This window comes from Lycium ferocissimum, chromosome 7, assembly GCF_029784015.1.
Source record: "Lycium ferocissimum isolate CSIRO_LF1 chromosome 7, AGI_CSIRO_Lferr_CH_V1, whole genome shotgun sequence".
Classification (NCBI taxonomy): Eukaryota; Viridiplantae; Streptophyta; class Magnoliopsida; order Solanales; family Solanaceae; genus Lycium; species Lycium ferocissimum.
Window position 1 is genome coordinate 34,247,379 of NC_081348.1, and position 15,242 is coordinate 34,262,620.

The window sequence follows — 15,242 nt, forward strand, 5'->3', positions numbered from 1 at the left end:
GTGATGGTGATAGTTTGCTCCGGTGGTTTTGCAATAATGGCAAGTGGTCGTGCGGTGGTGGCTAGAGGTGATGGCTTGTGTGCTAGCGGTGGAGGTGGATGTTGGTGGTGGATTATATAGATAAACTATTGGTAAAAATTAATCGTCACAGAAATCTTTAGTGTAATAACAAAGTTGAAATGCATTTCTACTTGAAATCCGAGCAAACTAGAACTCTAGCACATTTCTAATACTGAAAAAAAAATAAAAAATGAAAAGAGCGCAGATCACCAAATGCCTTGCACGAAATCAGTTTAAACTTGTTGATGATCATTGCTGCAATTTTTTTCCAACTGGGAAGAGGCTTTCTCCACATGTATAAATGACTCCAATCAAACCAGTTTCATGAAATCCCTGAACTTAACATTCTCTCCAACTTTTTCTCGCAATATCATAACAGAAATAAGAGATTTTTTCGGCTCCAACTACGATTATAATCTCCCATCATAGTACGTCTGGCAACAAGAATACACTGCCTTATGAACCATGGGAAAATCAAGAATGATATGCCTCTCCCATCCTTCATGTCCTAAAATCCAAAATTTAATTTCTCTATCAACTATCGAGGACTGCTAATTTTCCCTGCACCTCTATCATGTTATAATAATCCACGCCGTGATCTAAAGCTTCCCACAGTGTAATAGTTCTGAAACTTTCAGCTTTCACGTTAAATGCGACTATATTGTTCTTGGTATCTAAACAATTCAACATATAGATAACTCCATTGATACAAACTCCCTCCATCGATCGACAAAACTCGGGAATGAATTTAATCTCTCTCCACGATTCGTCTCTGCCTAACGTGAAAACCCAGATTCTCGTGTACGTCTCTGACCTTTTTTTCGTAAATTCAGGTTTCAAGAAAAGAACTTTATAAATGTTTTCTTCTGGTTCAAAACCTAATGAATAGCGATACACAATGGGATCCACATCTTACTTCTCTAGTACTGGGATTGCAAATTATAGCAGGTTGTGAATCTTGCGAATACCTCCTCCAGAAGCAAAACAGACCATTTACACACTCCGAAGAAATAGCCATACCGATTTTGTCGTAGAGTCCATCAAAACCCTCAATATGAAGAAGGGAGATTTTTGCATCTTCATTTTGCTCTATAGTGTAAAAAACTACTTCTCCTTGGGGCAGAAGCAATTCGCGCACAAGCAATTTAGTTCCGCCAGGACGAGTCATTGAACGGCATCGATGTATATCCACAAAATGTGATTCTGATACGAAGGAACTACAGAGTTTCGAAAAGCACTTGAAACGCATTAAAGACTTTGACCGGAAGCCATGAGAACACCTCTAATATTATTTGTTGGGGAATTGACGGGTCTTTTCTTGAATGCATCATGCTCTTCTCCTTTGCCTCTCTAGTATTAGCCATGCTTATAAAACCCTTTTTCCAAGTTTACATATGGCAAAACTTTTGCCGTTATACTTTTTTCCTTTTCCTAGACTTTGCAAAGAATTTTATGAGAATCTACGAGGGTTTGCACCCAATATTATTCTTTTATTTTTTCCCAAACTTTTCTTAAAACTAGAGATAGTCATTATAAATATGAGTAATTTAGGAAAAAATTAATAAATACATCTTTAGACTTTGAAAAATTCATTCATTTTGGACTATAAAAAAGAGTCAGATATTCATTTATATTGAAATGGAAGGAGTAATACATGCATGTTTTACAACAATAAGGAATTCTTTTTTGGAAGTTTCTCGTTTGCTAATGCTAACTTGAAAAATTAGAATAAAATCTTAAAATTTTTAAAGTGAGAGTTATTGTTTTTATTATGTCAAAAAAGGACAACCCGATACACAAAGCATCCCGTATTAGCAGGGTCCAGGGAAGGGCCGCACCCTAAGGGGTGTGATGTAGATTGCTTTCATGACTCGAACCTGTTATCTATAGGTAAAGAAGTTTATTGTTTTTATTATGTCATCATACAATAAGTTATTTTGTTCCTATCCCCAATTTACAAGGAAATAGAAGCTTTGGTTGTTTTATCTACCTGAAGTAATATTTTGAAGGGTGAGAAGCGGATTTGCAGAGCCTGAGCCAACAATTGAAGTTTATGGTTGGGTTTCTAGCTTTTTAAGTTACTTGGTTCGAAATTATTTTATAAATATATTCAATGAATTTAAACAAATACAGAGTTTAGATCAAATCTAATGGGTTTGGCCGAACCCATAAGCTATTTGGCTAGCTCGGCCGCTGAGCGGATGCCTGTAAAGTTGTACAAAGTATAGGAAACATTACTATCCATAAGTACTCAAATAATCTGAAAATAATAATCCCCTCACAGTGTTGTGATAACCCGTCACAAATTGTAAAAGCAAGTAGAAACAGAGGCTTAAAAATCCCCACTATCAGTCGCTCTATCAATTTTCTTCAGGCTTATGTTACTGGATATATCCCTTATATAGGGAAACCTCAAAACTTTTTTGCTAAGTTCGTGCATTTGTGTGTTCCATTGTTGAGTAAGTAGCACTTGCTAGATTCAATTTCTCTGTTGTTTGCTCTATTGACGAATAGTGCTTATTAAAACTTCTGACTTGTGCTATCTGGTCATGTTCTGCTGGTTTTGGTATCATAGTTGATAGTACCTTTAAACTGATTTCCATTTTTTGGCTTCTTAAATGTTCTTTACAAAGACACGAGACTGCTGCTATCGAAATTTCTCTAACATTAAGTTGGAAGGAGGATAAAGTATGATTGTTTAGACAATATGTATGTTAGATTGATATCTGAGGTCAAATATAAAATCCCTAATTAATACCAAATTTACTAGGTGATGTCCCTGAATAACATGTTGCTAAGTTTCCATGGCTGTGACCATCTGTTTAATAAGGAGTCCGAATCAGAACTCCTCTGCAGTAAAATTTGACAATGAAAAATTTGCAGTTGCATGGCCGGTCATCTAGGTCATAGTTGTTTTCTTCGTTTGCTACCAGTCACATTGATCATCTATCTTACAAAAGTTAATGTGCCTGATATCCTTTTCAAGTAAATCATTGTGTCCTGGCAGTAAATATACTTGTTCCCCAATGTAAATGAACTACAGGATGATGGCTATACTCTTTCCGTTGATAAACATAATGTTAGCATTGAGATATAATTAAGTAAATAAAAAACATGCTCTCTCTAACAAATTGCACCAGCTCGTCACACGCTTTGACAACTGTTTCTCTGTCAGATGCGACTTTTCACCTTTCTTTCCATTCATGTTGAGTCTTATCGCATCATTTTTGTTTGAGAATCTTACTGCATCATGTCATGCAAAGAGTCAAAAGAGAGCACCATTCTTGTTGTATTCAGGAGATCAAATGTATTGTATTTGAATGGGGAATGAAAAAAGAATTAAGAGAAGTTATAATACTCTGCACTTTATCATGATGTGACCAAATGATTAGTGCCTATTCTTAGTGTTTTCCAGGACCACAATCAAATAGCATCCCCATTGAGAGGACACTATTTGTCTCTACTGAAGTATAATAGTTCATACTTTTTCAAGGCATGCAATCATAACAGAGGAATTCAATATTCATGAATAGGTCGAAGAGGTATTCGTGTGTCTAAATATTGAACTACATGAATTGTCCCAGAGAACATTTGAGATCACTAAGCAAGCTGGATATGTTAATGTAAAGAGACAAGAAGAATAGAATCTTTTCTTCATCCAAATAGTTTGCTGATTTTTTACTTGGCTAGTGGGTAAAAGAATGCTTATTCACCTGCTAACTTTGTTACGTGTAGTTTGTTTCGCCTGCAATTGGCCTTACAAAGCTGACAAAAATTGTTGCCCTACCAAGCAGGTAATGGATGGGTGCCTGGAATTTGGCTTTTTGATGTTCTGGATTTGTTTGTTATATTATGGTGCTCTTAGCTTAGACAAATAAACAAGTGAATTCACTGCTTACTTTTCCTAGTTGGTATACATAAATTATACATCAAGTATACACGATTTTACACATTGTACATGGATTATACGTATATTAATACATCCACTGACTATTTTTAGTTTAAGAGGTTGGATTGGCGGATATTTAGGTTACTTCTTCTATTTTTGTGGTAATATTTGCCCAGACGTTGATGTCATTATTGAATTTCATTGTGTTAATTTTCCTGTTTCTCCCAGCTTTGGCTGCTGCCATTTTCAACTTTCTCCAAACAGTAGCCTCTCTCCCTCTTCAGTAATTCAAGTCCTAATTTTTTCACTTAAACATCGAATTAGCACCTCTCAATCAACAAAAAACTGGGTAATCTTATATTGATTCCCTCTTTCACCAAAATTTTTATCAATTCTTCTAAGGGCCGGCCAGAGGGCCAAGCCACTAAAGCGGGGGATTTAGGCTTTGGGGGCCCCATTTTTTTCATCCGGTGTTCGGTATCTGTATTGAATTTCCTGATTAATTCGATTTCGAGACACGCAAGGTCGATTAAAGAGGGAAGCAGTCCCTAGCAAGATTTTTTTATTCCGGCTCAACCTCGGCATCCTTTAATTTTGAGCCCTTATTTTTACCTACAATAGATTAAAAGGTCAATTTTTCGATTATATGAATTCTCTCGGAACCATAGTGCTAATAAATGGTGCAGCTTAATTCAGTAGCAAAATACGTCGTGACGCAGCCGAAGAATTCCTAATTTCTCCACTCTGTTCTTTATATTTTGCTCAGAGAATAGACACTCATCTCAATGTCATGTTTCATTCAATGGCTGTGCTTTTTACATAAATAAACTTAGCTTTCTCAACATGTTCTCGATTAGTAGTACACTTTTTTGTTTGCTTATATAACAGCATGCAAGTCTTGAAACTATTTATTCCGAAACCACATAAGCCAATGCAAGTCAAAGCGTTACAATAAAACAACATTAATCTGTTTGATCTATGAACCTAATGTTTATGCACTTTCAAAGTTGTACTCCATAGTTCATTTAGGGAGAGGCAAGAAAAGGATGAAATGTGCAATCATCATCACAAAATAGATAATCGCAATTACCTGGATGATATTTTTCCACATGTCATAACTCATATGCCCGGAGCATAAACTAAACTTAAAACCATATGATAGGAAAATCTTACTAGAAAAAAAATATAAATATATCCCTCGACATCCAAATATTTTAACCTCTATACAATTATTAAATATACCCCTCGTCCGTTAAAATTGTCCATGGTGGACTTATCTCATAAGTTACATCGAATATGTTGATACCATCTCCTCCTCAAAATAGCACCACCACACCACCATCTCGGAATCAATTAGGTGCCAACTAAGTGCGTGAAACTTGACGATGAGTTGTTAAAATATTTTTTAAGCAATTGATTAGAAGAATGGAAAATCACACTAAGAACCTTGATACAATTGTTTAAGATATCATGATAGAGGGCAATTGCAAATGAATAACTGTTCTCTTCATTACATGTAGTTGGAAAAATTGTACTATTTAGTTTGATACATGCCTTAGGTTAGATGTAAAAGAAGAGAAAACACTTCATAAAATCACCCCCATAAAATACTATTGCTTGAGACCAATCAATTTCAGCAATTGTGTTGTGTCAGTGTTCAAATCAGCCAATATACTTCTAAAGTGAACACGACCTAGAACATTGAGATCAAGGAAAGGAATCAAAAATCTCAGTTCTTTTAACGTGATAACGAACAAGGGAACCTCTAGTTATGTGGTGTGGTGGTGCTAATTGTGGCAAAGGTTGTGGAGGACGATGGTAGTGGTGGAAGAAGAAGGAGAAGAGAGGGGTCTTGGCGTGGTGACAACAATATCTCATGTCTACCACACAATTTTAATGGAGGAGATATTTGGACTAAATAGAAGGGTATAGTTGAACCAAAGATATAACGGAAAATATTTGAGCCCAAGATAACGAGGGAGAGGTATATTTGACCCTTTTCCGAAAAAAATATAATGACAGGAAATTTTAACCTCTCAATTATTAAAGGGTATCTTATCTCATAAGTTACATCGAATTGTTGATATGTTGGCAAAATAACGGAATCAATTAGTATCGTTTCATGAGTTGTTAAAATATTTTAGTTTTTCATCGTATGTTAAGAAATTTAAACCTTCATTATCTTAACAAGTGGACTTCTAGTTTGAGTATGATAAAAATTAGTAGTATAGTACGAGTAATAATTTTGAGTAAGAAGTTAAAACTTATGGAACAGAGTGGCAAGAGAGGAGGACGTGGATCTACAACAACCTAACAATGTGACTAAATTTTGCTGTCGACAGAGAGAGAAGAATAGTAGTACTAGTATTATGTGACACATTCGCTTGAAAAGTACTATAATTTGAAAAAAAATTCATATCAATTTGGTGGGAAAAAAAAAACTTAAAGTGTTTGTTAAAGTTCATATAATTTGAATAACGAAAGCAAAAAATGTCACCTAAATTGAGAGAGAAAAAGTGGTAATAAGATTGAGCCAAAAAAAAAAAAAAAAGCAGCACCTTTTAACTTGTGGAGAATTGAGGTATGATATAAAAAATATCTTTGTCATGATGTGGATTGATGAAGTATCATAAACTTTTGAAATTTGAGCTTCCCACTTTTTTACTTTTTGCGATTTTCCACTCCTGCTTTTTTGTTAGTCAAATTTCTCTAGCAAATTTCTCTGTGGTCTTTGAACATTGAGGTTGGAAAAGGAATTCTATGCCTTCCAAAGATTGCGGAAATTTTACATTTGCTTGGAAGCTAAATATATGAGAATACTTTTTGTGAAAATCACTGGACTTAATAAATATACTTTAAATTTTATCAACTGTAATTAAAAGCAGTGAGCATGACTACATCGACAGCCACAAAGTAGCAGGAAAAAACTTGCACACATCTCTTACTTACATCAAATCAATGGACATATAACATGTGTTTTTTTAGTTCATTGTTTAACTATGTTAAGTTAATACTACTAATATTTATCATAAAACATCGATTTCTCCTTAATGTAGGTAGGTTTTAAGGGTACGTACTGCAAAGAATCAATAAATGATAAGAGAACAGGATGTATAAAAAAAGGGTACATTTAGCGGATGCACGTGAACACCGTGGGTGAAGGAACAAATCCATAATAACAACTCCAAATTTCAAAATAGTAGATGGAATATATTTATTTACTCACACATAGAGACACATGTATGACTGCATATATTATTATGTACTGTATTTGTTGGCTAGCACTACTACTGTTTCATCCGTGACCATTTGGCAACCTCTTTGTTCCGCTTATTAAAAATACAAATAAAGTACTACGTATTCTCTACTACAGCTAAATAATACCCAAACAACAAAAGAAAAACAAAAAAACAAAAACAAAAAAAACAAGAAAGAGAGGAGAGAAGAAGTCATGAATTGTGGTCCTCCAGTCGTTTCCTCAAAACAGTAACCTCCACAAGGACCACAATGTAATACTCCATCTCTTTCAATTTATGTGAACCTATTTCCTTATTACAGCGCCGTGTCAAAAAGAATGATCTCTTTCTATATTTGAAAATACTTTACTTTATGTAATAACCACACAAAATATATGTGACTCATTTAGGACCACAAGTTTAAAAGTCTTCTCTTCTTCCTTAAACTCCGTGCTCAGTCAAATGGGTTCACATAAATTGAAACGGAGGAAGTACTAAGATATTTTCTTTTTCTGATATCAATGAGCTGACTATCACCCAATTCAGGTCAACACCAATACAACTTTTGACGTAAATGGGCATGCAAGAACAGTTTCTTTTTTAAGGCATATGATATTCAAATATCTATTGACCCGATTAATTCATCGAATGTACTCTAATATACTCGACAAGGAGATCAAATTGCTCTTTATCGGAATTCAATTCAACTCGAGACTTCTAGTTGAAGAGGAAAGAATCGCAATCACCTCACCACGCCCTTTGATGATATGCATACATAGCTTCTTCCACACCGGACGAATAATATTTAAAGAATAGTGCAATCACACACATATTTTCTTTGAAACAAATCATCACATATATAATATTATAATTACACAATTTTTTAATCATTACAATCCAAATACAAATGTCAAGCAAATGAATTTCAATTTACCACCGAGTGAGCCAATCGTCCAATAATATATATTATTGGTGGTCAACAAAAATATTAGTATACCATGGGCATAACGTAGAAGTTTGTTTTCCCGCCGTAATAATAATTAAAATTTAGAGCAGGTCCAAAAAGTTAACATCAATCGGCACAAAAGTTCAGCCTTTCCTTGCGAAAATCACGGATTAATGGAAACTCAACTAGTATAACTTTTCAAACTAGAGCAATCTGGAGGCAAATCTTTCTTAACCATAAGTAACAAGAATAATCCAATTGTATTGTAATATAATTTTAATAAAATATTTACCAATATCGAAGAGCAAGGTGAGATGGTTAGAAGTTTTTTTACCTTTAATTAAAGATCTTAAATTGAAGGGATGAGAATGAAGGACTTTGCAATACAACTATTTTCTCTCTTTTCACAAACTTATTCAATCCGGATTTAAATTACTCGGACCGTTGAATTTCGAATTCTAAATTGTTAAATAAAAGGGGGGAAATTTAGTGGTGCATACTGGCTGCTCAGCCTTTCAGACAGACATGTGCAACCTGTGCAGCTCACCGAATTGTTTTTACATCCCAAAGTACATTTCTGGTCTTTTTTCTATAAAGTAATGATATTACTTGTAAATAATTGATTAAAGCTAAGTTTTGTCATAGACCTAGTTTTCTCTATGGTAAATTTTGCATACTATAATCCGTTCTTATAATATTTCCGATAAAAACTAAAAAAGAAAATTGCATCAACGGACGAGACTGAGAACTCAGTTCCTAGGAATCATCAATTATTACAAATAAATAACAATCCCACCAAAAGAGAATCCTATGCTAAGAAATAGTGGTACTATACATGCATATTGTCCTATTTGCTTAGCAGGTTATCAACAATACAAATAAATGGTGCTAGAGTACATCAAATAAAAATTTCAAAGTTAGAAAAAGAGACACAAAAAAGAAAATAGTTTTCAGCCGTACAAAATCCTTGGTGATTATGTGACCCACTACTATAATTTACAAAACAAAATATGAGTTCTGTGTCATTCAAGATTTTGCCAGAGGTGTATTAAAATGTCATAATGACATTTGGGGTTACATGGAAATGATTTATTAGTACGAACAAATCGCTAATTAACGACAAAATGGGGCGCCAGATGTGCTAAAAAAATACTGTACTTAAAACTAAGCGGAGACAAATAGAAATAGTCCAAAAAAGGGTGCAAAAGGACAAAACTACCCTCACCCGTAATAGTTTAATGCGAGAAAATGATTAAGCAATGAAAACAAGAAAGTCTTCATGAATTGACTGTACAAGTTAAATTACAAAATGTCACTCTCAGAACGTGTGAACACTGTTCTCAAAAGAAAATACAGCATGAGATCAAACGAGTTTAACTTCTACAAAAAATTTACTTACATAAAAAGTGTGGTAAATAATTTGTTATAGTCCTTTAAAACATGCTAGTGCATATAAGTTAAATTCTATAAGTGATAGTACCATTTTCTCAAGTACTAAAACTAACAGAGTTAATGTCACTCTCTAGTTTCCATCGAAGAAACAGTAGCTCGAGATGTGGTTTGTTTCCCCCAAATACTTACACTAGATTTTTCAGAATTTTTTATTTTTAAATTACTTTCCAGAAAAGTGTAGAGAAGTCACATGGGGATTCCTCAATAAAGTAAGGACACGTAAAAGAATAAACTGAAATTATTGAAACCAGAAAAAGGTATTTAGTACCATAAATACAACAATGCTCCTGTATAATGCATTCCTCTCGAAGCAAAAATTTCTGTTTGTTTCATTCTTTTTAAATTAAAATTGGGAAAAAAAAAAAAAAAAAAAGAGGCAAGAAAATTAAAAAGTAAAGCTGCCAATTCCTCATCTTTCACCGTGGGGAAAAAAAGAGACAATGCAAAAGGGCTTTTCCAGTTTTACTATCCATTGTCAGTAACTTTGAGAAAAATCTTTATAAATAAACCAATATATTTGGATACCATGGTACAGAATTATCTCTATAATAATCCTTTTTTAAACAGTTTTTGCATTTCTCTCATACACACAACAGCAATCTGAGCTTTTGAAGAATACTAAATACAAATATATAATCCTCCTATACAAATCTCTCTCTTCACTCCTAGCTAATGTCCCAAAGGACCAAAACTAACAAAATACATTTCAAATCCTTCACAACTCTCTAGCAAAAGGTTCTCAAAAGAAACAAACAAAAAAGAAAAGGTAATAATGACAGACAAAACCAAATGACAACTAACATATACCTCTTGTCTGTCTTCCATGAAATCCTCATTCATATGAACTGAATCTTTCAAGCACTTTCACTCATCACACTTTAGAAATTTAAAACCTGCACAACAAATTCAATTCTCATTGTGATGACAAAGAAGAAACTATAACAAATTTAGTGGACATTGTTAAATTTATGAAAAATTTAAGACTTCGATAAATGCATATACTAGAAAAAAACTGACCAATAATATAGATTTTACTGAGAGTTGTTTGGATCATCATCATCACTATCTGTAGGTTGAGGTTGATGCTGTTGTTGTTGCTGGTGATGTTCCAATGAGTGACTTTGATGATCCGAATTCATATTCAAACCACTTCTTGAATACGCATTAAGGGCTGCTAACATGCCCAAATTACTTTCAGACATTCCAAGCCCAAGATGTTGAGATGGTTGTTGCTGCTGCTGTTGGTGCTGCATTATCATTGAGCCTAGTTGCAATGGATTTCCTCTCCCACTTTGGAATTCAAGATTTGGTGGGATATTAAACCTAGGCATGAAATGTAATGGTGCTTGAATAGTGTTTGAGCTACCCATAGGGAAAGGCCACATTTGAGACTCGAGCGTAGTAGTTCCTGATGTGCTAGCCATGGGAGCGGACAAAGTTTGTCCGCTCCCACTAGCAGTAACTGGCAGCATCCAGAACGGGCTGCCAGTTGTCCCACTGGTGGGCACCGCCCATAAGCCAGTAGCTGGCATCATATTAGTATGCCGAAGCATATTAGAAGATGGTCCAGCTACACCTTCTTGGGAATTAGGCTTAGGCAATTGCGATGAATTCCCCTTGAATTGCTTATTCGAAGGTGAAGTAGATCCTCCAGAAGCTTCTCCTTGTGGATTACTTGAGCCTTCCTCTTTGAACAAATCTTCTCGATATCTTTTGCGAAGGTAATTTTCCGCCCCTTCTTGTCCACCACTGCCACCACCACCACCACCTCCTGGTATTGATTCTGCGATTGGATTTTGCGTTAGAAGATGAGGATTCTGATGAAACCCTAGCATGTGCGAGAATCCTTCTTCAAAAGGATGAGAGGGATGATGAGCATGAGCTAGAGCTAAAGCGCTGTGAAAAGAATGCGGAGCAGACTTAGAAGGAGGAGCCGATAGAGTGGAGCCGCTACTACGGAGAGATATGTTGAGAGTTGAAAAGTTGGCCGGGATTGTGCCCGTGCCAGTTGCAGCAATGATAGCTGGTTCAGCTTGCTGTAATAGCCATTCGATGGTTTCTCCATCGGACTTATGGCTTAATTCACGGGTCAATTGGAAAACCCTAGCTGCACAGGCGGCTGGCATTCGGATACGCCGCCCTCTGCCATCAACTTTTGTGTGGCGATCCTTTGTTTGTCGCTTCGGCGGTGGCGGCTGTTGTTGTATTGCCAGCTGTTGTTGCGGCTGAGACTGAGATTTCTTGCTTGGATCAACCAGAGAGTCGGATCTAGTGGCGATGGCAAGAGAAGCGTCAACTAGATGAGGCGGCTGCTGCTGCGGAGTAGGAGAGGAAGTAGAAGGAGAAGCACTAGTTGCAGTAGGACTAGCAGAATTAGTAAGCCCAGTTGGTGGAGAAGGCTGGATAGAGATAGAGGTCATAAAAGGAACTGATGATCGCCCATGTTGTTGTTGTTGTTGTTGAAGCTGGTGGTGGTGATGCTGGGAGAGGAGCTGGTACTGATGGTGGTGGAGAGGTGGAGAAGGGGTGGTGTTATTGGTGGTGGTTTGTTGTTTACTAGTGCTATTAGTATTGTTGTTTTGTAAATCAGTGAGTTCCATAATTTTGGGTTTTAGGGGGTGAGAGATAGAGAGAGAGTGGTGGCCTGGGCTGGGTTGTAATGTGGGGTGGGTGGGGTAATCAAGAATTTTGTTGGTGGGTTCAAGAAAACTGATCTTTCTATATTTTCCCCCTTTTTTCTCTGTCTGATGATTTGTTTCTAACTTCTTATCAACCCCATCTCCATCTCCTCACTCTCGGAAAAAAAAAAAAACTCAAAGAAAGAGCGATAAAGAGAGAGAGGTGGGGAAGTGAGAGAAACACAAAAAATAAAAAAATATTTGCAGAGTAAGAGAAGAACAGAGAGAGAAGTGATTGACAAAGGGGGTGGGGTGGGGGCTAACTTGGACTAATAGTTTTTGTGGGGTTCATTAGGTTCTTCTCTGATTGACTCTTGTTTTCTTCCAAGTGGAAATAAAGAAAGAGAAGCAGATGAGGACCTGAATGGGAGAAAGAAGAATTCTGGAGTTTGATAAAGGGGTTGTGTGGGTGGGGAAGTATAGCTCTTAGAAGGGATATTTTTGAATGGGAAAATTACAAGAATTTAATTTATTTTTATGTTATTATTATATTTTAACTTGTTTTAGTAAGTGATGAGTAGTTTTTTCTTGACGCCACGGTGGAGTCCTTATCTCTTTAATTATCTAAATTTTATGAACGTTAGACATGATTTTCACCAAAGTGATTTAAAAAAAAAAAAGAATAAACACGTAAAAAAGTCAAGTAAATTTAACATCTAATACTCTATATAAACATAGAATTAAAATAAATTGACCTTTAATGTAATTTTTAGAACCCTTCCACCCCTTAGCTCCTTCCCTGATTGCTTATATTTATTTTTGGGGTGATATGATAATATCAAACATTTTATATTTCTAATTTAAATAAATTAAACTCGTGAAAATGTACTCCTTTTGTTTTGTGTTTTAAAGAATATTTTGAAATACTATTATGGTGAAGGCATGTTAGTGGAATTTTTTCATGCATTCGAAGGTGATGGGACCATAAATATCTTGTTTGTGTAATTTAGACACACACATAACTTAAGTAGTACTATTCTCTATCTGTCAATCTTAATCTTTACGATAAGAATTTTTTTTAAGAAAATTGAGACAAAGATTGTCGTCATCCTCCACGTAGCTAGGTGCCCACCATAAATTATTTTACGATAGGCATGAAAAATGCGAAATAAAATACACATCACTATAGCATTTTACATGCTCACAAATTAATCTACGATACTTAATCAGATATACTACATTACTAGCAAACACAATAGGGGGTTGAGTAATAGTTGTACTGAATGTTTGTTAGTCCTAACAAATTGCATTAATGTGCTTACATATTAATGCAACTCACTTAAATTTGATGTCTGTAAGTTAGAATATAAATTATATTTTGGATTCTCACCCGGTGTTTAATAAGTATTTATTTTGGGGCTGACTGATCCGGATTTATATACTATAACATGATATTTCAGATAATATCTTATCGTAATATTGAGGATTTTTTTTTTTTAGTTTTTTAAAAGCATGTAATTATCAAACTCATCTTCAACTATTGATTTAAGATTAATAGGGTTTATCTTCTCAATTAAAAGGTGAAGGAGGTACTGTGTTCAAGTCTAATAATTAAGTTAGCAATATAGAGCCTGTTTGGATTGGCTTATTTTAAGTACTTTTAAGCACTTTTAGAGTGTTTGGTAAAATAAAATAAAAAGGTTTTTAAACAATTGTTTTTAAGCCAAAACAAAAAAATAAGAGCCCATTTCGATTGGCTTATAAGTTGGTCAAATCAGCTTATAAGTCATTTTTAACTTATTTGAGTGTTTGGCCAAAATAAAAACGGTTTAAATTAAGTTAAAAGTCTTAAATAATACCTAAAACCAGAAATTTCAATAACCCCAACTTATTTTTTTGGCTTAAAAGACATTTGGTTTGACCAACAACTTTACTCTTTTATCCCTTATATTTTCTGTTAATTTCAATACTATCCTTACTTCTAAAAACCCTTTAAGCACTTTTATCCAAACACGTAACTGTTTATTTATAAAATAACTTTGAACACTTAAAAGTACTTTAAGCACTTATGCTTAAAAGCCAAAAAATTTCAGCTAATCCAAACGGGCTCTAAGTCAAAAGCCATAATCTAAAATTCCTAACTTATGACTTTTGGCAGTGATTCTGCGAAAGATTTGCGTGATCGTTGGAGGTGGTCTTTAATTTTTACCTCAAAATAGTGGTCTTTGAATTCGTCCTTGAGTGCAATTTGCCCTGCCTTAAGACCCAAATAGGCGAGAATTTGCATGGCGAAAAATTCTACCTTGCGATTTTTATTTTTTATTTTGGTTGGGGTTCGAACCCATAACCTCGGATGTTAGGCGAGGCGATACTTAAAAATACCATTTGAAGGGCAAAAATTAAAGACCATCCCAAATGAAGGGCAATCCGCGCAAAAAAAAAAACTTTTGACTTATAAGTCAAAAGTTATAAGCCCATTCAAACGGGCAGATTCTTTTAGACTGTATCCATCCTAAGCCCTAACGAGTCATAACTCATAACTTTGATAGACAATGGTGTCATTGACACGAATTATTGAATTGACTCTCAAATATTAGTAACTTCAGCAAATTAAGATTAATTTCAAAATAATTGGTATTTTAGAAAAGCAACTGTTTATATTTCTCTCTAAATTCACTCTTATTGCTTTAGTTAATTATGTGAGACGTTTGAACATGAGATAAAAATAGTTTAATAAATCTTGTTAGGATTATCAAATGCGTTTTTAAGAGCATACACAAACTTTAATCAAACAAATAGTAAAAGTAATAAATATGAAAGTGAGTGTAAAGTATATTGCCATGTTCCCTGCTTTAGGTTCTTTTTACCTCATGATTTCAGTATAAGCTAATCATAGCAATCGGTACCAGGTGTCGCACTGCCAATAGATAGCACCCTGTTTAATTATGGGTGTATTAATATAGCATTATCATCCCCATTTGCCAAACCCAAAGCTAAGACACAGAGATTAATTGTATTTCACGCATGTCATTTGCTGGAAA

At 34.8% G+C, this 15,242-nt stretch overlaps 1 protein-coding gene and 1 pseudogene across 1 annotated transcript; both read right to left on the reverse strand.

The window, feature by feature from the left end:
- LOC132062150 (ribosome biogenesis protein BOP1 homolog) overlaps window positions 1-783 on the reverse strand; it is a 2,069-nt pseudogene extending 1,286 nt beyond the window's left edge.
- A 9,314-nt stretch (window positions 784-10,097) lies between these two features.
- LOC132064559 (transcription factor TCP8-like) lies at window positions 10,098-12,643 on the reverse strand. Its single transcript, XM_059457577.1, has 2 exons — window positions 10,601-12,643; window positions 10,098-10,476 (listed from the first exon to the last, which is right to left on the reverse strand). Exon 1 carries the CDS (start codon window positions 12,181-12,183, stop codon window positions 10,615-10,617), a length of 1,569 nt encoding a protein of 522 aa, XP_059313560.1. The 5' UTR covers window positions 12,184-12,643; the 3' UTR covers window positions 10,098-10,476; window positions 10,601-10,614.
- Between the last annotated feature and the right edge of the window lie 2,599 nt (window positions 12,644-15,242).

Excerpts from the sequence above, each read along its gene's own strand:
- LOC132064559 (XM_059457577.1), bottom strand. The coding sequence starts at position 12,183 with ATGGAACTCACTGATTTACAAAACAACAATACTAATAGCACTAGTAAA.